Source organism: Fusarium sambucinum, chromosome IV (assembly GCF_050947815.1).
Source record: "Fusarium sambucinum isolate potato_lamoka chromosome IV, whole genome shotgun sequence".
NCBI lineage: Eukaryota > Fungi > Ascomycota > Sordariomycetes > Hypocreales > Nectriaceae > Fusarium > Fusarium sambucinum.
The window spans coordinates 7,338,396-7,359,378 of NC_139291.1; the positions used below are offsets into that span (position 1 = coordinate 7,338,396).

Consider the following 20,983-nt stretch of genomic DNA (forward strand, 5'->3'; position numbering starts at 1 on the left):
ATCATTCTATCTAATGCTTCCCCTTCGACGTCCCCCTTCTTTTCCTTGCTCTGTCGACTCATCGAGTCGTTTTATTTCTCCCATAACGGGGGCCGTTATCCTCCTAGCGCAGCGGCGGCGCAATCCTTGGGACCATATCCGTATCCTGGGATTGAAGAGACTCCGGTTGTAATGCAATGCATCCGTTCCTTGGGATAAACTCTACTGGGCAGGACAGGTGCCTCTGCCGTAGATTGTGGGCATTTTTTACCCGAACCTTGGGACGTCTTGGAGATTCAGAATTTGTCTCTATGTCAGACGGATATTCGTATCTCTGGTTGTGCACTTGCACAAATCAAATTTGTTGTTTTGGTAGCAGACAAGACTTGTATATCTATGAACTTGAGTTAGTACATTGCGCTTACTTGTATTAATGTTATGACTTACAAATTCATTCAGCCAGTGCCAACCAGAGTGTTTCCGGGGTTGTTGATGGCGTTGAGGTCCGTGGTAAGCTTGATCATGGAGTTCAGACGGCTCTGCATGGTTCCGAGGTGCTTAAGGTTCTGGGCATCCTCAGGCTTGACAACATTTCGCATGAGGCTCTGGACAGCCTTGTGGTGCTCCATCCACTGGTCAATGAGAGGCTGGGTCAAGTTCTCCTTGGGCTCCGGGGGAGGAGGCATCGACTTGACAGCCGCCTTGCGGCTGGTAGAAGTCTGAGTCTCCGAGGTCTCGGTCTTGCGCTTACGTCCCTTGGCGGGCTGAGCAGATCCGGTTGTAGGTGAGCCACTGGAGCTACCGTGGTCATTGTGAACGCGCTTCATGTGGTCGCGCAGGTTCCACTGGCGGGGGAATCCGTTTCCGTGAACAGCACGCTCACAACCCTCATAAACACAAAGGAAAGGCTTGTCACCGTGGCCGTGGAGTCCGTGAGCCTCGCGCTCGTGGCGGAGCAGGCAAGCAGTGGAAGAGAAGCGGGCGCCCTCGCATGACTCAGCCTTGCAGCGGTAGGGCTTCAGGTGAGAGTCAACAAACTTGCTAAATCACAAAGTCAGTAAATGAAGCCTGTCTACAATAGTGTTGTTTCTTACTCGTAGTTGCACTTAAGCTTCTCAGGTCGGTGGCTGCAGCTGGGTTGTCCCTCCCATGGGCAGTGGTAAAGTCCATCCTCAAAAGGAGCGGCCTTCTTGTAAAGGTCGTGGTCCCGTGCGGACTCACCATCGCTGTTCTGTCGTCGTGGTCCGGTGAAGGCAGAAGCAGCGGGAAATTCATCAAGAGTGGAAAGAGCCTTTCCGCTGACATCCTCAGGGATCAATGGAATGTTGCGATCAAGGCTAAAACAATCGACTTGGTAAGAAACCGAATCAGGTGTCATTACACTGTCAGGAATTACATACCTGGGTGATTGGCACTGGATCTGAGGAGAGGAGTTGGGGCTCTGGTTAGGAAACCACAAGTCCTCAATAGTGTTGGGGGATGATGAGCGGGAAATGGAGCTAGAAAAGCAGTCCCAGGGGCTAGGGGGGGAGTTCTCGGCAAGAGAAACATCAGGGCCAAGCTGCATGTGAGAAGGAACAACGTGCAGAGGGCTTGAATCAGGCAGAGAGAAAGTGGCATCGCCATTCAATGCGGCATCAAGAGAGTATCCGGGCCAGTACATCTGAGTCGACATACCATCGACAGGGTCCAGGATGCAAGTATCAAGTCCATGAATGGATCCGGTTTGAGTTCCAGTCTGAAGAGCAGAAGCATTACCTGTGAAGTCCATGTTGGACAGATGTGATGATTGTGATAGCGATGAACCGCTAGACCTGCTAGAGCTGACCCTGGACATGGCTTGTCCACCTTGGGTCACTGAAGCGGCAGTCCTGGAAGCGGACCAGTTTCCTTGAGAGTGTACACGGGTTCCTCGGGGTGTGGCATGGCCAGATGTGAAAATGAACTCCTCGGCTTCTCCAGAGTGTGTGGATCCGTTGTCTGAGAAATCTTGAAAGTTCTGTGGTCCTTCTACTGTCGTAGCCCATGACGAACCTGTCAATAGGTCCGTAGATGGTTCTGTTTGAGAGAAAGAAAAGAGTCCATTGGAGGCCATAGAAGGCTGATAGTAGCTAGAATCGCTGAGCAAGGGTTAGTGTGCCGTTCTGCGCAAGTCTGAAAGCAAGAAAACAGAAAGAAAAAAACAAAAACAGAAACAAGGCAAAGGTCAATTACTTGAATCAACTTTGAGTCTATCGGATAGGTTAGCTTTAGTCAAGCTAGCGGAAGTGTTCATTACAGACCAAGTATGACAGTGTCAAGAGCAACCTATGGTTAGGTCTTGCATTCCTGTCGGGTTCCTTGGGATGTCCATTTGAAAGGGTCGTTGCCAGGTCAAGAGGTCGTAAGCATTAACATCAATGTCAAGTACATCGAGTCCAGTGTGGTAATCCAGAGTTGGCTGAGTCGTGATGTCGGGAAGGCCATGTTAAATTCAAGGATCCGCATAAAAACAAGTTGGTATAGCAATGCAGACATGGTCGAGTTGGATGGAAGCCGAGTTGGGTAAAGCAATCATTGAGATCATGGGTGCCCATGGTGTCCAGTAAAAAAGAAAGACCAGCGGAAATCAGATGGTTGACCAGTGAAGGATGTCCAGTGCGGCTGCACTAATGCAATCAAATTGAATTGCTAGGCGATTAAGCCAGAAGCTACCTTGAAATCTAACACCGCAAAGCGGCACAGAAGCAGCAGAAGTCCAGGCGAGATTCCTTGGGTCGTGTTAAATTCCGTCGAAGCAAATTCCGTAAATAAAGATCCATCCTGAAAAGGTCCAGAAGATAGCCTATGAAGTCCTAGGGTCGAATCCTTTAAATGAAGTAGAAAAATCCTCGGTTGTTCCATTAAAAAAGTCCAGGGTTGTAGTAGTCCAGGCGTAGGTTGGTGTTTTCAAATTGTAAAACGGCCAATACTCACAGAAAGCACATGGCCGGTATAGTATAATTATTGTTTTCATGTCCGGACGGACAGAGCCAGAAAAGTGAGAAATCCACGGAACTGTTGTCGGCATTATCCATGGGTTTATGAAAGGTCCTGAATCCGGTGAAAGTGTTCCTGGTAATTGTCCATGGGTTGAATGATGGCTGCAGTGTCCTGGCATGTCCTTGGAGTAAAGCAAGATTGTCGTTATACATGATTTGAGCGCAACATGATTAAAAAAGCAAACGCGAGCCTTCCAGGAAAGAGTAAGAAAAACAGTACCTGTGCAGCGAATGAACCTCATCGAGGTCAGTCTTGAAAGCGTGCATGGTAGCAGGCTGTGTCACAAGAGTAACAGTCATTGTATCCTCGGAATGTAGAGCAAATTTGAGCTCGTTCAGTAGCAAAGATCAACGATGGACGTTGTCTTGCAAGTTCAGACCAGTGGCAATCTGTCGAGATGCTGGTGTTGTTGCGCGACAGGATATATCCTTGGGCTGATTGGGTTGCTTTCAAACTCGTAAAAGATTGGAAGCGTTGGTAGTTGTGTATAAGAAAAGTAAAAAGGCTCGGTAGTCTATGAAGGATCAGACCGAATTGTTGGTTGGGTAGTAAGAGGCGAGAGTTGGGCAGGAAAATTGAGGAGCAGAAGTGAGACGTTGGGCAACGAGGGATCCTGCGGGTTTTATTGTTATCGAAGCCTGATGACCTACCGGGACAGGGTTGCACTGACCAGGGAACTACCGCAAAACGCGGCCGTTTCGGGGTCGCAGGAGTGAGTTGGCGTTTGTGATTTCAGAGTGCAGAAACCGGTGTGTTGGATTATTGCAGGGATGAGACGCGAGGGATGGGCCATAGCGACGAGCGACTGGTTAACTTCCCTGATTTGGTATGGAGACATGTGGGGATATCACCCTGGCTTCCTTCCTACCACTTGTTGTTGGCCTATGAGATGGAGGGATAATGGCTGCTGGACAACGCATCACTGCAGCTTGTGAGCGCAAAACCAGGCTTGTTGACGAGGATATGCTGCGAAAAGAAGAGAGGAAACAGAGCGGACAGGCTGAAAAGAAAGAGGTTGGCCGAAATTGCATCCAACTTGTCATTTCGTTTGCGTCGTATGTAAAAGGGTGATGCGGCTGATCCTCATGAAAAAGCCAACCCTTCCAAGCATTCTGGGATGAAAACTAGGCTTGAAGAAGTCTCGGACGCAGCGGCTTCCGTATTGGCTCGTAAAGTGCCTCAGCTCCTGACGATCACTTTACCACAGACTCATGCTTCCAAGAATCAACCTCTGTCGAATCCTCCATGTCTGCTTCCCATTTCCGACAGATTCTGGTCATGTTTTCGTGGCCCGCTGCGCTATTATCGTAAATGACCCCCTTCATGCTGCGGCCAAGTCAGCATGGGTGGGTTAAACAAAGCAAGCATCGCCAACCAAAACGAGTTATATGAGCCAATATGCAACAGACAGCACACCGAGACTGCCGCTGGTCACCCAGGTGGTCTCCTTTCGTCCTGTGATTGACCGCAACAGGGCGAGGTGGGCTTGGTTTGTTTTTAGCATGCTTCTAAGCGTCTGTCACGATAATGCAAGCGGGCTACAGAATGGGCCGGCAAAGTGTTTAATGGGATGGTTATGACACAGAACTGCGGTCAAGAATGTGCGAAATGCACCAGGCGCTTGACGCGATGACAGACGAGAAAACACGGCGAAACAGAGACAACGACTGGCATTGAAATTGTTATTGTCGGTAATTTCCATTGCCGGTTGATATGTCATACTCTGAGTCGTAAAGAAAAAGGGGTCCAATCAACAAAAGAAAGAAAGACATGCTGTTGGCATCTGATTCATGGGATTAAAAGGAACCCGCAGTTTTGAGTTTACCTTCCCCAGCACTGACAGTCTGACTTCGTAGGCACTGACTCTCTAGTCTCTACCTGCAGTGGTAGAACGGGACAGCCTTTCCCGCACTTTCCGTACCCGTCCCTTCCCACCTCCCTCTTCCCACTTCCCGTTTTTTCCAATCCGGGAACTTGGAAGGAAACTGGAAGGGACAATAGAAGGGAAGGAAGGGCCAACGGGCCGTTGGTCCACGTGAAGAAGGCCCGCAACCACTTTAACCTCACCTATCAATATCATCCACTACATCTCTCGGTTAATAAGATCAGGTTTGTTATTAATTATCGCAATTTGGTTTTCTTGTCTGTGGTATAGGGTTCTATTGTTGGTGGAATTACCGTCAGCTCAGCCGACCCGTCTTTGAATATCCCGTCACCCATTACGCCCGCCAACGTTGGGCCTCGTCCGGCGCCAACTCAACTGTGATAGCTCACATATATACGCTGTTTATTGTCCTTCGTATCAGAAACCAGTCAGATGGACAAACAAAATCGAGATCTTAGTCCGACTCTGTCAGCTCTATCACCGCAGGACTTGTGCTGCTATCGCCCATCGTCTCTCCAGATATCCCCTCGTTCCATAACTCCTCTAAGCCCTTTTCTAATTCGCCGTCCATTTCTCCCACAACTGCTGCCAGCATTGCGCGGGCTGACTGCCAACTTGTGATGCCCAGCTCCCGGCTGGCCAGTTTCATCTTGTCGCCATAAACAGCCCGCCATCTGGCCAGTTGTCTCTGCTCAATTACGTTGTTTGCCCGGCCTGTGAAGGCCATAGACGCACCAAACAGTACGCAGAACAACCAGAGTGACTGTGTCCATTCACTCATTCTGAGGTGCTCTTCACCAGCATTTACATCGTCGATAAGCTGTTCGAGAAGCCAATCAATCATGGTTACGTCAAAGTATCTGTCGCCTAGTTCTGAGCACAGATAGAAAAAGGTAGCGATGAAACTCGTCCGGCTACTCTTTGGGTCACCATTCAGGATTCGTGGCACATATTGGCCCGCGCTAAACCCTCTCGAGATCTCATAGTTGAGGTTGAGATCCCTGGTATGATTTTGCCATAGTCTGGCCGCTGGTGTTTCGAGATCTTCCCACCAACCATATCTCGGGGCTTCGCGCGGTGGTAACGCTGTGATATCCCATATCGAGGCAAACAACAAGGCCATAAAGGTCGGTTGGTATTCAGGCACATTAACAAGTTGGCCTGCTTTTCCGGTTCGTAGTCCTTCTCCGACCCTGTTGTTACTATTCGTCAGCAAATGTCTGGCCAGGGAAACCAACATCCCAATCGCACAACTCACATCTTAAGCATCCTTTGAGGTAGTGTTGGCACAGGGTCAATCGCTCTGTTCCATTGCCTTACTGCAGACTGGATTCCCTTCAAATGTCTTGAAGAAGCATCCAACTCACCTATCGCACCCTGGATCACCAACCGTCAGTATCAAACCTGGCCATACTCGCACCATCACACCAAGACGTTCATACCTCTGTCAATGCCAGTGCAGAGATAGCCAACATGGTGTCTCCGCTCTTTGCTAGTTCCGGATTTTGGATTTGTTCTCTCGCAAATTGATATGTTGCTGCTTTATGGTACAGAAATGGGATCCTGACCTCATCCATTGAGCCCGTGACCCATGCCCACTGACAAGCCGAAAGCATGAGGCACATGTGCATGTATCCCGGGTTCTCGAACGACTTTTGAATTCTATACGACTGTCAGTGTCAAATTCTTCCGATCGGTGTGACCTTGTTGTCGGGTTATCGTACGCCGATGATTCCAGCTCTCGAACTACAGGCCTTTGACCCCAAACCGTGTATTGTGAAACTAGCCAAGAGATTAGTTGCGGCAAGATTCGTTTGTGATTTCGAGGCATACAATGGCGCAAAAGGCGCTTCGAAGGCTCTGGGAGAGCGTCAAAAGAACCTCCAACGTAGTTGTTGAGGGCGTTACTCGAACCTGGCGATGGAGATTCTAAATGTGCCATCTGGGAGCCGAAGCTCGCAAGGGCAGCATTGCTGGATGAAGCCGGCGAGGGAAAAGATTCATTGGACGGCAGCGATTGTTCTGGAGTCGGATAGATGCAGTCACTTCCGGTTTGAAGGCAGTTGGTGCTATATTGGCAATGTCGGTTAGTCAGTCCTACAACGAACGCCATTAGACGCGTATGCAGAGCTCGTCTATCGTCTATCCCACATCCGAGCCGCGCGTAGCCGTGCAGCAACAGTCAGAAAGGAGGGGAAACGGTCGGCTGTTGCACGAGTAAGATTTGAAGCTTATAAACAAACATACCAAAGTGGTTTTTCTTCGTCGCACCTCACATGCCTGGCCTTGCATCGGGTGCATCCGTTCTTGCTTCTTCGATGAAACTTCCTCTTTCGTTCTTTATCCTTTGGCGGCGCCATGGTGTTGCTTGGGCATATCTTTGTCGCAATTGGGGGTTATAACTCTTTCGACAACGAACAAGTCTATGGGCTCAGCAATGGCTTTTGTCTATATGCTACTAGTGGAGGTTCCGCATATTATGAGACCGGCGCCGCTACGAATTCTTTCGGGGTGGTTCGAGGGGAAATATTCCACGAGAAGCGTGGTCTAGAGACACGGCTGACACGATATGGACAAGGCAAAGGCTGGTAGGCCATGGCATTCAAGAATTCTTCTTCGTATTGAGAACCAGCCTTTGCCCGATGCAATCCACGCCAGTTGGTGGGATATCCCCAAATAGATTTCTAGGGAGCAAAGCTCGTTTTTCTAGACGAAAGCTGCAGGGCCTGCGTCCAATCAAGTAGCACTGATGCTCTTAGCCCCATGACTCGCTAAGTATTTGGTGGCGGGGGCTTGTTCAGAAAAACCCGTGAGGCTTTATTCTGTCCGGGGGGTAATGAGATCAGTGAGGCCATACTGAGAGAAAAGCGGCCGCCTGTGGTTGAATAGGTAAATGTATTGCACTACCTGTGGACCCAGAAGCAGTGGTTTGAGAACCCGTACGTCACATATGCACATCAAGAAACATTGACTGTAAGTCGGCAAACCTCCTCTGCGACAGGGGCACGATCGGACAGCACGATCGCCTGCTCATCGGTATAGGAGTTCGCTGGGATGAGAGAGAAGCAAAACGAAACAGGATAAGATTTGTCTTGGCCAGCATGCAACACAACACGGGATCCGATTCGGCATCCGCTGAAACGAAGAGGATGATCTATAAAGCCAGCATTAAGCTCTGACTCCTTTTGGTCCATGTCGCGTGCCACAAGAAGAAGGTCGACAGAAAAAGAATGAGGTTCTCACGGCCAAATCCCGAAGGCCTCCGATTTCTCCAATCCCGGGACGGAGCGGCCAGGCCAGTCTTGGTGAAAGCCGGTCGGTGCGGGTCCCGCTTCTCGGAGCTGAAGCTGTAGGTGATGTTTTGCTGTTGTCAGTGCTCATAATGTGGGGTTCATGTCTATTTTAGGCCTTTGTTCGACATGTCAACAGGGGCTAATCTGCAGACGAACGCCTGGTACCGAAGCGATAGCTCGTGTTCCTGAAGGCTTGAACCAGCCACCACGTGCTAGCAAGCGGCAACGGTGCGATATACGACCTCTCTCAGCCCTAACTTAGACTCAGGGGTTGAAAGATAAGAAACAATGACGCATTCCAAGGAATATTGTCTCGTGTCGTAAAATTACCTGAGCGTTCCCAGGCAAGAGATGCTGACTGGATCTCGTGTTGAAGTCTGGGAGCACTCGAAGCGGTCATTCCAGTTCAGGGTATGCTGAGAGCCGAAGAGGCATGAAACATCGTCAATTGGATCCAGGAGCTTTCGCTATGTCGTATCCAAGAAAAGATTGTAACGAAGCGCAGGGCCGCACAAGGTTCAGTTTCTGAAAAGACTCGAAAGAACCCGTCTGAGCAATCCGGTTGGCTAGGGAGAGTTGAGATGATCATATGCAATCATTTGACCAAGCTGAAGTCCCAGGCCAATGGAAGTATGTATGTGTAATAGGTAGGATTGGCGGTGTCTGTGATCGATCGGGTTAACAAATGCGGCAGGACAAGTTTGTGCAACACAAGACGAGAACAATCGATCGAGCTGAGAGGGAAAAAAAAGAAGGAAACGAAAATCGACAGCGAGATATCTCCAAAAGAAAAGGCCACAGATTAAAGTGGCTTAGAAATGTCGGCATTGATTGCTTAACCTTGCTTAGGTACTGTGCCACCTCATCAGCATCCATTGATCCGTTTCTTCCACGTCAAACGAAGTCAAGCAAGGGACGGAACAATAAACGGTCACATGCATTTGCTCATGCCGAGTAAATTAATGATCTGGCATCTTTCAAGTGGACAGCCTTGCTTCGGTTAAGTGTTTTGATATGGGGAACTCGGATCGAGGTGAGCAGATACGGATACCGCCTCGCACCTTCCGCTTTTTATGTCGACAGGAAAGCGGTCAACTTCTGATATCGGGTAGAAACAACATCGTCATTTTTCATCATCTCGGCTTCGAATTGACCGAAAACAAACTCGGCGAGTCCGTCAAGCATGATCCAGAATTCGATATTCAAGATTCATCTGATAATATCAAGATCCACATCAATAAAAGAAAAAAAAGCCCGCCTCATAACTAACAAAGCTGACTCGGCCGGTTCAAGGCGGACAGTTAATATGGATTCGACATGACAGGCTACTGGGTAGCAGAAAAACAACCTTCCAAGTCTTAGGGTATAAAAATAAGTAGCCTAAAGACTATAGCCTAAGAGGCATAAAGTGACCCACTAATTTTGTCTCTTATGTTTCCAGCGGTCAATTTTTCGGATACCCTGAGGACAGGGCACTGCTGCAGGACGACGGCTTCAAAGCAAAGACCCTTCTCATTAACTCAACTTCTCCATTCCGCTCTCAGGTGCCGAAAGATGCCACGAGCTTCAAGGGTCAAGTCAAGTCAAGCCAGGGCCAAAGTGGAGAAGCCAGCCACATCGCATTGCCAGCGGCTGTTTCCATCGCGCGCGTCAACCGTCGGACCATTTTGCTGTCGATATCATCAAATCTGTACAGGGGATTCAAGTGCGGGTGGTGCATAGTACCTACATTCAACCAGCTACTGCACAGCAAAACACAGACAGAAAGAAATGACTTGCTGTGTACAGTATCTATCTCGGGGAGTGCAGTCGTGTAGCCATGGTACAGCTCTCATCTTGTCTCTTCTGATGATGGAATATCATGGTCATTGTGGTTCACCAGACTAATTGTCAGGCTTCGTTGATTGTACAGCAAAATAATCGGGGCCAATCAACAAACGCCTTATTCTTCACGATGAATCCCCAGATTTGTCTAGTGCCGCCTCGCCGAGATGGTGTGCTGTCCAGTACTACGTCCTCCATCAAGTCAACTGCACTGTACACTGCTGGCAGTTGATGAGCTGTTTGCGGCCTTTGTTTCTGACTGCTGAACCAAGGAACAACGACGTCAAACCCAACCGCCAGGCACGCTGACCTGACCTGACCCGACCTGGCCTGACATCCCGTGATGGAGGTGGTCAGTGGGCATCAACGGTGCCCTGTCGGGTGCACTTACATACAGCCTTGGTGCCTGACCTTTTCTGCAGTCCCGCCATTGACCGCTTCTCAACGTTCCGGGCAGTCCCCTGCTCAAACTTAGCATCCCATCTTTTGGGGTAGGTCAGCTCGATTTGGATGCTGCCAACGCGTCTTGGGCAACAATGCTTACGCCTGATGATGCCCAGGAGACCAGATCAATCAGTCAATCACTGGCTGGATCAATGAATTGCCTCGCTTTGTTGTCCTGGCCCGAGGGAGAGGTATTGGAAGCCCGGAAGAGCGGTGCTGCCCCGCGATGCAGAGTGACCTTCTAACTTTCCACAATTGTATCGAAGCCTCCTCAGGTCCCTCCATACGCCGTAGGTACGCAGAACATCTGGGGTAGCATGGCCTCGGCATTGTGTTCTGACGATACCTCTCCACTCTCGGCGGGCAAGCAAACACGCAGCAATAGCCAAGGACTCAACATTTCATTGACATTTCTCTCCTGCTACGCTGTACTAAACCGAGACGAAACGATACACAAAAGGTAACATTTCAAACGTCTTCGATCATTAAGCTTACCCACCCTGGTTTAAGATCAGATCAGAGACAGGGTCCAATTCGTGGATTCGCTCGCTTGTTGGGCTGGCTTGCGCCATCAACTCAATACAGGCAGTAATTAGTTACCTCGACTGCATTGCCGACCAAAGTACAGCGCAGTACTGTATGTACAGCACAGAGTACAGTACAGACACCGCTATCCATCACAACCTTGGGGAAGTGACACCCTCCTAACATTAATTTAGGGATTCTGGGGCGAATTTCTTTTGCAAATCTTGCCAGAAAAGTCGTTTGGGCCATCACTTGCTTCCCGCCTGGTCCCTGTCAACTCCGCTAGTGCTAGTAAATGGGGCAGCGTTTTACCATCCCCCATCGCCATCATCAACAACCAAGCCAGGCCATGCCAGGGTTTCGCTCATGACATGCGTACCCGTCCCTTTTTCCTTGCAGCCTCACGGACGAACATAAATCGTCGGTATTCCGAGCTTCAATCTCCCGGATCTCCTCCATAGTCTTACTATCTGTCTGTGTCAGTTCAGATCCGCTCATCAACAGCTTTACCTTGACCTGGTTCGCTGAGAAGTGCCCCAAGGATACTGCACTACTATTTTAGTGCTTCACTATTGCCCGCGCAGTTTTTCATCCAATCCAGCAGGAGTTGAGTTGGCCTTTGCAGATAGATCCATCTGCCTGGACCACAGACCACAGGTCACACCGCCTACAACCGCCAGCAAGAGGACCCAGGCAATTTCATCGCCATCTCAGGAAACCCTAGTCACCGTGGATGCCCTGAAGAAGACATTTGGAGCCAGCCAGCCCTTTGGAAAAACCCAGGATCACTGCCCAAGGACCCATATTGTACAAGCTGTCCGTCGGTTTAGTCTCTTTTTTTTTTTAACTGGAACCCAAGGCGTGGACCCTTTGCTGCTTCTTTTCACCTGTGGATTCTTTCTTTATCAGCCGCAAGTCTCGTCAAGTCTGCCCAAAATTAACACCCCGCGATTCCGTTTTCACAATGATGAGCCAGTACAGTATGGCACAGCAAGATCATGCCTACAAGACTACAATGTCGAACAGTCCTTGGAACCCAACTCGCAAGTAAGTCTGAACTCCTCGTCTGCTGACTGTCCCTCCGGCTGGGTGAAAACGTAGTGGGGCTAACTCACCGGCAGTTCGTTCACTGATCCTTCGGTACATGGAGGTTTCGATAATGGCTTTTACTCATCACAAAGGTATGGTGATTATCGAAACAATACCAGCTCGGAATCCTTAGTAACATCGGCCAATTCAAGTGTCAACTACTCGGCCAGCAACTACAACTTAGCTGGCGGTCTACCTATTGGTACCAATGGTCATATGTCACGCGCTGAGTCGACCTACCCTGCCGCTCCCTCGTTTGGTGCCCGCCCCCCTTCAGGATCGTATGGCAAGCCAGTTGGACATGCCTCATACAAGGCACCAACCTCTCAGTCGTGGGAGAACCGTGAGCGATACTCGCCTACCGACTCAGTGGACGACATCATCGCATCACCCAACCTTTCGGACTACTCCCTGGAAAATGGGATGGCTAGCTCTGCCCCCGGAGGAAAGTCAAAGTCTACTGGAAAAGGTCGCTCACAAAGACGACCTTCGAACCGTGACGAATTCGATGGTCCTCATCAGTTCCTACAGCGACCACCTCCAGATGTCATTGCTATGCAGGAACGAGAGCTCCCGCATCTGCCAACCAACCTTCATGTTCAGGAACAGGACAATGTTTTGAGCCAGGTCAATGACCGACTTTCGCAATGCGCCTATGATTTCGTGGCCAAGTACCAGTTTCCGATCCCCTTGACCCAGGACATGAGGCCCGTCGAGCGACCACAAGACCGAGAATGGACTGAGTGGGTTTATCTTCTCAAGCGACTAGCGACGAAGCGACGCATCCCAGCCCGGGTCCTCTACAACGGACAGATCAAGCAATTTGTTACGATCCTTGAAAATTCTCTCGAGATGCGACACGCTGCCAAGCACCAAAGTCGCCCGCTCAAGGACGACCGCAACATCCTTCAGCTGATCTCGGCCGGCATTCAAGTAGCCAAGATCCTGAAGGATGCCTCGGCTATGGACTACCTAGACCGACTATACGTTTCTACAGACAAGCAGATCCAGGATCGCGCTGCCAACCGGTACCGAGCTTAGGTATCTAGCTTGACGACGAGTCTCAAGCGACTCTAATGATATACGTTTATATGCTCTCCTAGAACAGGGGACATGACCTGCCGGCGACGACAACGGCACAGATCAGAAACAGGGACGTGGCCCGAGCAAAGGATGGGGGCCACCAGCACAATTTGACATTGTGAGCGATAATGTTTATCATATATGGGCATAGGTTCTCCTGGGTCTAGAGGATTGGCGTGCCAGGCGTACGCCGGCCCTTCTCAGCAGCCAATCATTTCTGGTTAGGAGGCTACCGTCCAAGCGTGTTGGAGTTATTGTGCGGTAACATTTGTTTTGGTTTTATGTTTGAATATTAACGAGTCATGTTTCGTGCTTTTGTGTTTAGCACATGTTTGTCATCAAGATATTATCGCTGGATCTGAACAGTACTCCCCATTACAGGATTGGTAACGACACATTTGCAGTATGTTTTAGTTATCACGTTGAATCAAAGTGCCAGTTGCGTACTGCTGGTCGTTTCAGTCGCCTTGCCTGTTGGTGGTATTGGGTACAACGGTGACTGTGTGTGTTGGGCACCTATCGACTTGGCAAGGATTACAGTTTCGGGATGGAAGCTCTAATGGTGATCTTTCGGGAGCAGGCATCTCAACGCTACGATGTTTATTGGTCACTGGACCCATATTGGGCGTGTGCTCCGGTGAGAGTTGGGAATTCAACATGGTTTTGAGGCTGGGTTTCAGTTTGTCGATCCATCTACAGTTCTCGCGATGATGATAAAAATGGGTTGAGAAGTGCCACCAATAGGGTTCGAGCGAATGATGATCGGTAGGCTTAACTAGTCTACCTGCTTATTACTACAAGAGTCTTACTCAATAATTGATTCCAATTGATCAAGCATTCGAAATAGTATCATCATGTTTCAACCCGTAGGGTAGGTCCACCGTGATTCAACACTGCAGCATCGGCACTCAAGATTTACTGCCGCAATTCATGTGAATTGTGGAATCGACTATATGGAGTATGGTGGGCGTGTTGGGCTGCAAGGCAATTCGGTATAAGACACTGAAGCTCCCAGGCTTGAGGCCCTCCTCATGCTGTGATGCGCGAAATCGTGCGCCAATCGGATACTTACTGACACAGATCGATAATGCTACCGTTTATGCTGTACGATGCCAATGACAGCTCGAGGCTCTACGATAGACTGCTTAGCCGACCACCTGACAATCTTTGTCAAGATATCAGGCTGTAAGAATGCACTTTTATGAGAAAACGATGCATGGCAGTTGAATAGAAATTATATAGGTAATTGTGTCACTCGAGATAGTACTCAGAGAGGAATAGCGTCAGTGAGCATGTGCTCAATATGTGCCTGTGATTGGTTTACCTGCACTTTCGAGGTACTTACTATAAGCCGTAGAGTGCCATATAAGACAAGGTACCTGGTTTTCGGTCGCCGTTTGGGTTAGCGTTGAGACGTCCATGAATGTTGACCGAAGGAGGATGAAGCAAGCAACAGCTTTTCTTACTCTTTTATTCTTTTCAATACAGGTTTGAGAGAAGTGCACTTTCGTTGAATTACTTATATCTCATCGCTTTTCCTGCGGTCAAAGTGATGCTGTGGCCTGGAGCCTTGCGACTACACCACCCTAGACACGCAGAACAGACTTGCGAATATTGTCTTATTAACGACAAAGACAATAACACAACATCTTCAAACTCACTAACTAGGAATGGTTTAATTGCCAAACTCATAATCACGAACAAAAATCTACTATATAAGCGGTCGAATTTATTATCTGGACAAAGTCTCTATTCCCTTTACATATCTTCGATTTGATCTATCAGTACATCTTGGCATCGACATAAGACTATCGATACATACCTGTATTATTCAATTTATCAGACAGAAATGGCATCTATACATTCTAAACCTTCGCCAAGCTCGTCGTCCCCCTACGACTTCGATTCTATTCCCGATGAAGAGTCATGGCAGTATATCGACTACACAGGAGCTAACTCCGGTCCATCATCCATTGGCTTTCTATCAGACCCTGCTAGTGGAAGCTTGGGAAGCTTCACCATGGTTGGAAATGTCAATAGAACGCCATCGCCCTTTATGGTCTCCAACACTCAAACTTCCTACGCTACTTCTCCGCCATACGCCCCCGGGAACAACTCTTCACCTTTCATGCCAAGGAACACACCTTCTCCCTCAGCTTCCTCTCCTTTGATACTAGGCGACTTGGATCAAACAGCCTTTTTCACAAACAATGTCTCCTTTCAGGCTCCATCAGACAATGCCAACTCGGACATGTTTGCAACCACAACAGACGGCGGGTTCGGACAGACACAGGGGTTCTTGACACCTCAGCAATACCTTTTCTCGCAAGATACAACTCAATTCCAACCACAGGACTTGAATGGTATGCCGGAGAAGCGGGGGATGGCCTCTACTTCAGTGCAGGGTGCTGATACTGCTACAGACATGACACTCATGCAAAACTTTGGAACTGGCATGTTCTCGATGGACGTCAACAGCCAGGTCCAAATGCCGCAGATAAATTTTAACATGCAACCGCCAATGCAGTCAGATCCTAATGTCCCACCATGGAACCAGACCAACATGCGAGGCAGCGAGAGTGTCTTCATCATGGATGACTTTAATAACTCCCCGTCACCTGCAAGCAACTACTCACAGACTTCGTTCCCTAGTTCAAAGGCGAGCCCTAATGGGAGCAGGTCTCCAACGTCGATACCGATTCGAAAGGTCAAGGTCGGAAAGGTCGAGAAGAAGAAGAAGGCGACAACAGAACAATCTGGCAAGTTTGTCATCGTGACTCCTAATTCTATCTCAGCTCACGCCGGCCGCCCTAATCCTTTCGAGTGCTTCGAGGCTATGAACCGAACAAGTCAGCGAGGACGCAAGGGACCGTTGGCGAACGCTACTAAGGAGAATGCTTTGCAAGTCCGCAGACATGGTGCCTGCTTCTGCTGTCACAGTCGCAAGGTCAAATGCGATCTTGAACGTCCCTGCAAGAACTGCAAGAAGATTACGGTTCAGGTCCCTCAGGTTGTCTGTTGGCGATTCAACGACTTCCTGGGCATTCTGTTCCCCGAGTATATCCGCGGACATCTGGCTAAAGATCAGATGACCAAGTTTTTCTCGGATAATATTGCTGGCTTCCATGTTCAGGGGGTTGAGCAAGTGTGCTCTATCGAACTCTTCTCAGGCCCGCTGTTCAATACAGTTCTGGCAATACAGGCCAAGTTTTTTACACCAAAGACGGACGAGGTCAGGAATCACTGGCAGCTCCAGAATGTGGGAGGGAACAGGGTCGAGTTGAAGAGCAACAGAGCAGCTAACATCGGCGTTGAGCTCGACAACACTGCCGAGAAGGACACTCTAAAGAAACGGACAAAGAGGTACATCCAGGAGCTTCTTACCGAGCCGTACTTTGTCGACCAAGTCACGGACAACTTCCAAAGCACATGTTTGCCCCAAAAGGTGCTGCGGATTGTCAAGCAGTATGCAGACGAGACCGAGGTAGGTGAAACCTGACAAGTCGTATCATTAGCCGAGCTGACAGTCATTGCTACAGTCACTCATGGTCAAGCGTGCCCTGTCCATCTACTGCATGCACTACATTATGACGAGGCAACTCTGCCTTACCCGACAGACCGCTGATGTCCTTCGATCAACCGGCTTGATCGACCAGGGTGACAACTATGTGACGCCCCGAGTCCTCGCACGGCAGATCAAGTCAATTGTAGACGAGCTTATGCAGCGGGAAATGTCACAGCTGTTCGATCTCTTCACAAAGTCGCTCAAGCCCAAGTCTCGGCGCGAGTGGGCGCCTTGCACTGCCGCCTTTCTCGTTCTTTGCCTCTTTATGGAGGCGGTCGAGACGGCAGCTGACATTTTTGTCATCTCACAGAACGAGATCAACATGAGGAAGAGCGCAAGACCCGAGTACGAGAGAAGCCTCGCGCTGAACACCTGTGCCGAGGTTGAGAACATGCCTTTCAGGCAGTTCGCCTACCAGTTCCACCAGATTTACCAGACACATAGCAAGGAGGCCAACACGAAAGGCTTCAACCCCTTGCTCGACAGCAGCTTTGCCGAAAAGGGCGAGCTGGATGGACCGGCCATCAAGTTTTCGGCCCAACTGAGAGAATTATTGTTTGGCGAAAGTTGTACGTACGACCTGACTGCTCACAAACGGGCTGACATTGTATCCGTATTGTTCTGGAAAGATCACAAACGCTGACATGTTCTGTCTTACACTAACTAGGGCAGGAGTTGCAATTTCTAACAGCAAACGACTGGCTCAACAACAACGCGAGCCATCCTTTCCCGATGGACCCTCAGACACTGTACACTGGACGCCTCGTGGCGAGGTTTCTCGTGTCGTTCCAGGATGACAGAGCCATATTCGGGGATGCTGTTTGAGAACTATTTGTCCGAGACATCTGTTGAGAAAGGAGGGAAATGTATGTCTGTTTAACGGCTTTCTTGGATGACATGGCGTATGCGAGGTATGTCTTGGTATAACGGTCGGTGAATGAGAGGTCTACCCTTTCACAGAGTGGGTTTTTGGGCCTCTTTTTTGCATGATATATGATAGGGAACGGAGTACGCAGGCAGCAGTACATGAGGCTGAATGAAACGATGTATGCCACGTCTGAGGAACAAGGCGGTCTCATTTGGACCTCAACATGCTCGCATATCAAAGGCTTATTATCGTATCATCAACATGACATGATTTGAGCCTGCAATACTGCTCAAGCGGGCAAGACATTTGTGCAACAACGACGATAGTAACCATGCATGGGGTTCGGACTGGCTTTCACCAGACAAAAACATGCCATGCAAGACACAATATTTTGAGTCATAGCTTGTCAATCGTCTGAGCACGTCTCAGTGCAAATACATGAGATTCATTCACTCGGTCATTCACGTTTAATGTTGTTTGTTTAGATATGTTTGCCCGATTTTAGTCCTGAAGCCACACTGCTCTATGGTATCAGGGTGGAGCGGGTCGGTTGTCTAGACCGTGGTTTTAATCTCCCACTAGAACGATAAAAAAAAATAGTTGACACACATGTGCATTGAGAGCGCAGAGTGTAGGCATTTCGTGGGTGCCGCTTGTAGCGGACTTTGTAGAGAACAGACATAGAGTAGCTGTAGTAGGTAAGTTGTCAAGTAACATGTCAAGAGTAGCAAAAAGAACGGCTTGCTTGAACTGAGACAAGGCGTGCGACCTCAACCCGGCCTCTGAAAGCTGTCAAACGCAGCAAGACATTATTTGATTCCTGACACAGAAGGCGCGTCTCGTCATCATGGCGTTCAACAGCTTTCCAGGGATGGGGAGGACTGCATGTTTGTCAAAGTCCGAATTCTGAGTGAAGCAGAGAGCACGACAGAGCAAAGCTGCATCGGCGTTGCCGTTGGAAGCGAACAAAGAGAACAAAAACAAGCCGAGGTTGACACCCTCGTGAATGGCAAAAGTTGCCTTTTCTTTTCGTGAGAGGTAAAGGCCGACAGGGAAAGGGAAAAGAGGCGTTGCTGTGTGATTTGTTTGGTGTTTGTATTTGGGAAAAGATTAGAAAAAGACCAGAGGTAGAGTTTTTAAAGAGGTTGGTGGTAGGGAACACAGGATCCACTCGTCACGTGACACAACTGCGCGACTCTAACTGAACTAACTGTGGGTAGTTTCGCCTTTTTCTCTTTTCTTTTCTTCATACACTTTTTCGCACGATAAAATCAACCGGCCTCGATGTATTTCACTCGGAGTCGGTCATATTCAGTGCAAGACTGATAGGGTCATCTTCTGCTGTACTACTGCGTCGAGAGACATAATTTGATTGTCTCCCCGACCCGGCAGAAGTTCCGATATGCCAATGCACAATCTAAATAGGTGTACATCCATCCATCTTTATGCCTTGACACTAGTTACATGTCACTCTAAGCTCACTAGGAACCGCAGTGTACGGTAACTAAGGTGTGTCCAGATCCTGCACAGTCAGGGGCTGGATAACTAGAGTTATTCCTTACACTAGTAGCTTCCTGTGTTTCCAGTACCTCGCTGTTTTTAGCACTGGCTGTTAGTGCTGTGCTCAGATACTCTGATGTTCGGCTGCGAAGCGTCAAGCCAAGAATAAATCGACTCAAGGCTACCTGCCGACTGGCTCAGCGTAAACGTTATGGAATTGCAAACCGGGCGGGAGCTCAACGGCTGTACGTAGCCGTCAGTTGTGTATAGGCTTCCAAAGTCTCCTCATGCTGGCCCAGCGCACTGGGACCAGTAGATTTCATGGAGGCATAGAGTATTTTGCTTGTGATTTTCACGTAAAATCTTTGCGTTACCTTTTGTACTCCGCTCACAGCTATGCGCACCGTCTCTCATGAACTCGACGATCAATAATAGTTCCTTGACTCGGAACATGTACGTATTTATCACCGCCCTGCATGTTTGAGCAACCACCGGCTTTATTGAAGCAGCGAGAGAGAGTTGACTTATGGTTGGACAAATGATAAACAATGACACCAGTGTTAGCATATCGTTCACACTCTTGATGAGTTTAAGTCGTTCAATTCAGGGCCGCCTCAGTGCCAGACTAGATGGTGACCTTCGAACACGAGACTCAATTGATCAAGAGAGACACCCGAGTCTATAACTGGATATGAACCGTTCCACTGCAACAATAACAAGTTCAACTGTCCTACACCGTACGTCAGTATAACACACAAGAGCCATATTCAGATGTTGAATTGCTTAGCTGGGGGGTTGTCCAACATAGAAGCTGCCATATCAGGCAATTGGTTCATCAACTCACAGCACGGGCTCACTGAATTTATCTCTAAGAATGCTAGGTATACGGCAGTCTGCGTTCGAGATGCTGGGTTTAGCTGAGGCGCTGACGACGACTGAGCAGCGGAAGTCTTGATCCCGGTGTTCACACAGCTTGTGGCGTCACGCAGTGCTCGAAAAGGACGTTTCGAAGTAGCATTGTTCTTGCAAAACTTGGGAAGTGAGATCTGGCAATGAGGACTTTGTATAACAATAGTTGGGTATAAGAGTCGGGTCTCTTCCTGCAAAGTGAGCCATTCATCAGCCAGAGCATCGAGACAACTCAAAAGCACAAACATTCAACTCAACTCAAATCAACTCAACTTGTTACCTTTGCACCTTTGAACAAGACTTCGTTCACGATCAGAACTCAAATAAATTCAAGTCGACAAACAAACAACAAGTGACAATGGCTGCCACCAACAATCCTACTGCTGGTATCAACCTTTCCCAGGAAAAGCCCAAGCCCAAGCCTCCAACCTGGCCTACAGATCCCGGTGAGTCAACAATGATTTAGTCTTGTATCTTGGGCATGTTGCCGCAGTTCGTTATTGGCCAGTGATGGTTATGTCGTTAGATATCTTCCGTCGTGTCCTGGTATCGCTGTAGCAATATTGTTCTCGTTGCAGGACTCGTGCCTCCTGAAGGACTTCAATTAACACAAGCCCACAGTACCGGGTCACTAATTTCCGAATGCTTTGCCGTACGTCGAGAAGCATTGTACAGTGCTGAGACGCTGTGGCAAGGCACGGAGGAAGAGTGTGCGCAAGAGAGAGCAACAAGGAAAACGGGAGGGCGTACGCTGGCGGTAGCAATCTGGAAAAAGGCGGTAGCCTCATTCGTTCTTTGTTTTGAATTATACTTTAGAAATTAGAAAATCACACGGTACCGTTACTATCAAACCATGTTTCCTGTGCACTCCCACGCGGTGTGCCGTTGTAGGGCTCACACAAAGCCATCAGTATACCATGGGTACCCCGATTGTGTAAACATAAAAGCGAGAAGGGAAAACAATTCAAGTTTTCCGATGTGAGTAGAGTAAAGATGAC

General features: G+C 48.9%; 4 protein-coding genes across 4 annotated transcripts; 2 read left to right on the top strand and 2 right to left on the bottom strand.

Annotated features, from left to right (window-relative positions):
• Window positions 1–434: 434 nt before the first annotated feature.
• Window positions 435–3,299, bottom strand: FSST1_002377 (uncharacterized protein; the record flags this gene model as incomplete). Its single annotated transcript, XM_083228360.1, has 4 exons — window positions 435–1,020; window positions 1,074–1,316; window positions 1,380–2,099; window positions 3,220–3,299. 4 exons carry the CDS (start codon window positions 3,297–3,299, stop codon window positions 435–437), a joined length of 1,629 nt encoding a protein of 542 aa, XP_083092559.1.
• Window positions 3,300–5,339: 2,040 nt separating this feature from the next.
• On the bottom strand, window positions 5,340–7,245 carry FSST1_002378 (uncharacterized protein; the record flags this gene model as incomplete). Its single annotated transcript, XM_083228362.1, has 6 exons — window positions 5,340–6,078; window positions 6,144–6,262; window positions 6,328–6,547; window positions 6,610–6,667; window positions 6,719–6,954; window positions 7,133–7,245. 6 exons carry the CDS (start codon window positions 7,243–7,245, stop codon window positions 5,340–5,342), a joined length of 1,485 nt encoding a protein of 494 aa, XP_083092560.1.
• Window positions 7,246–11,935: 4,690 nt separating this feature from the next.
• Window positions 11,936–13,854, top strand: FSST1_002379 (uncharacterized protein; the record flags this gene model as incomplete). Its single annotated transcript, XM_083228363.1, has 5 exons — window positions 11,936–12,018; window positions 12,093–13,088; window positions 13,169–13,261; window positions 13,525–13,546; window positions 13,606–13,854. 5 exons carry the CDS (start codon window positions 11,936–11,938, stop codon window positions 13,852–13,854), a joined length of 1,443 nt encoding a protein of 480 aa, XP_083092561.1.
• A 1,138-nt stretch (window positions 13,855–14,992) lies between these two features.
• On the top strand, window positions 14,993–17,533 carry FSST1_002380 (Zn(II)2Cys6 transcription factor domain-containing protein; the record flags this gene model as incomplete). The annotated part of the gene is made up of 3 exons (XM_083228364.1): window positions 14,993–16,627; window positions 16,683–17,277; window positions 17,376–17,533. 3 exons carry the CDS (start codon window positions 14,993–14,995, stop codon window positions 17,531–17,533), a joined length of 2,388 nt encoding a protein of 795 aa, XP_083092562.1.
• Window positions 17,534–20,983: the final 3,450 nt, after the last annotated feature.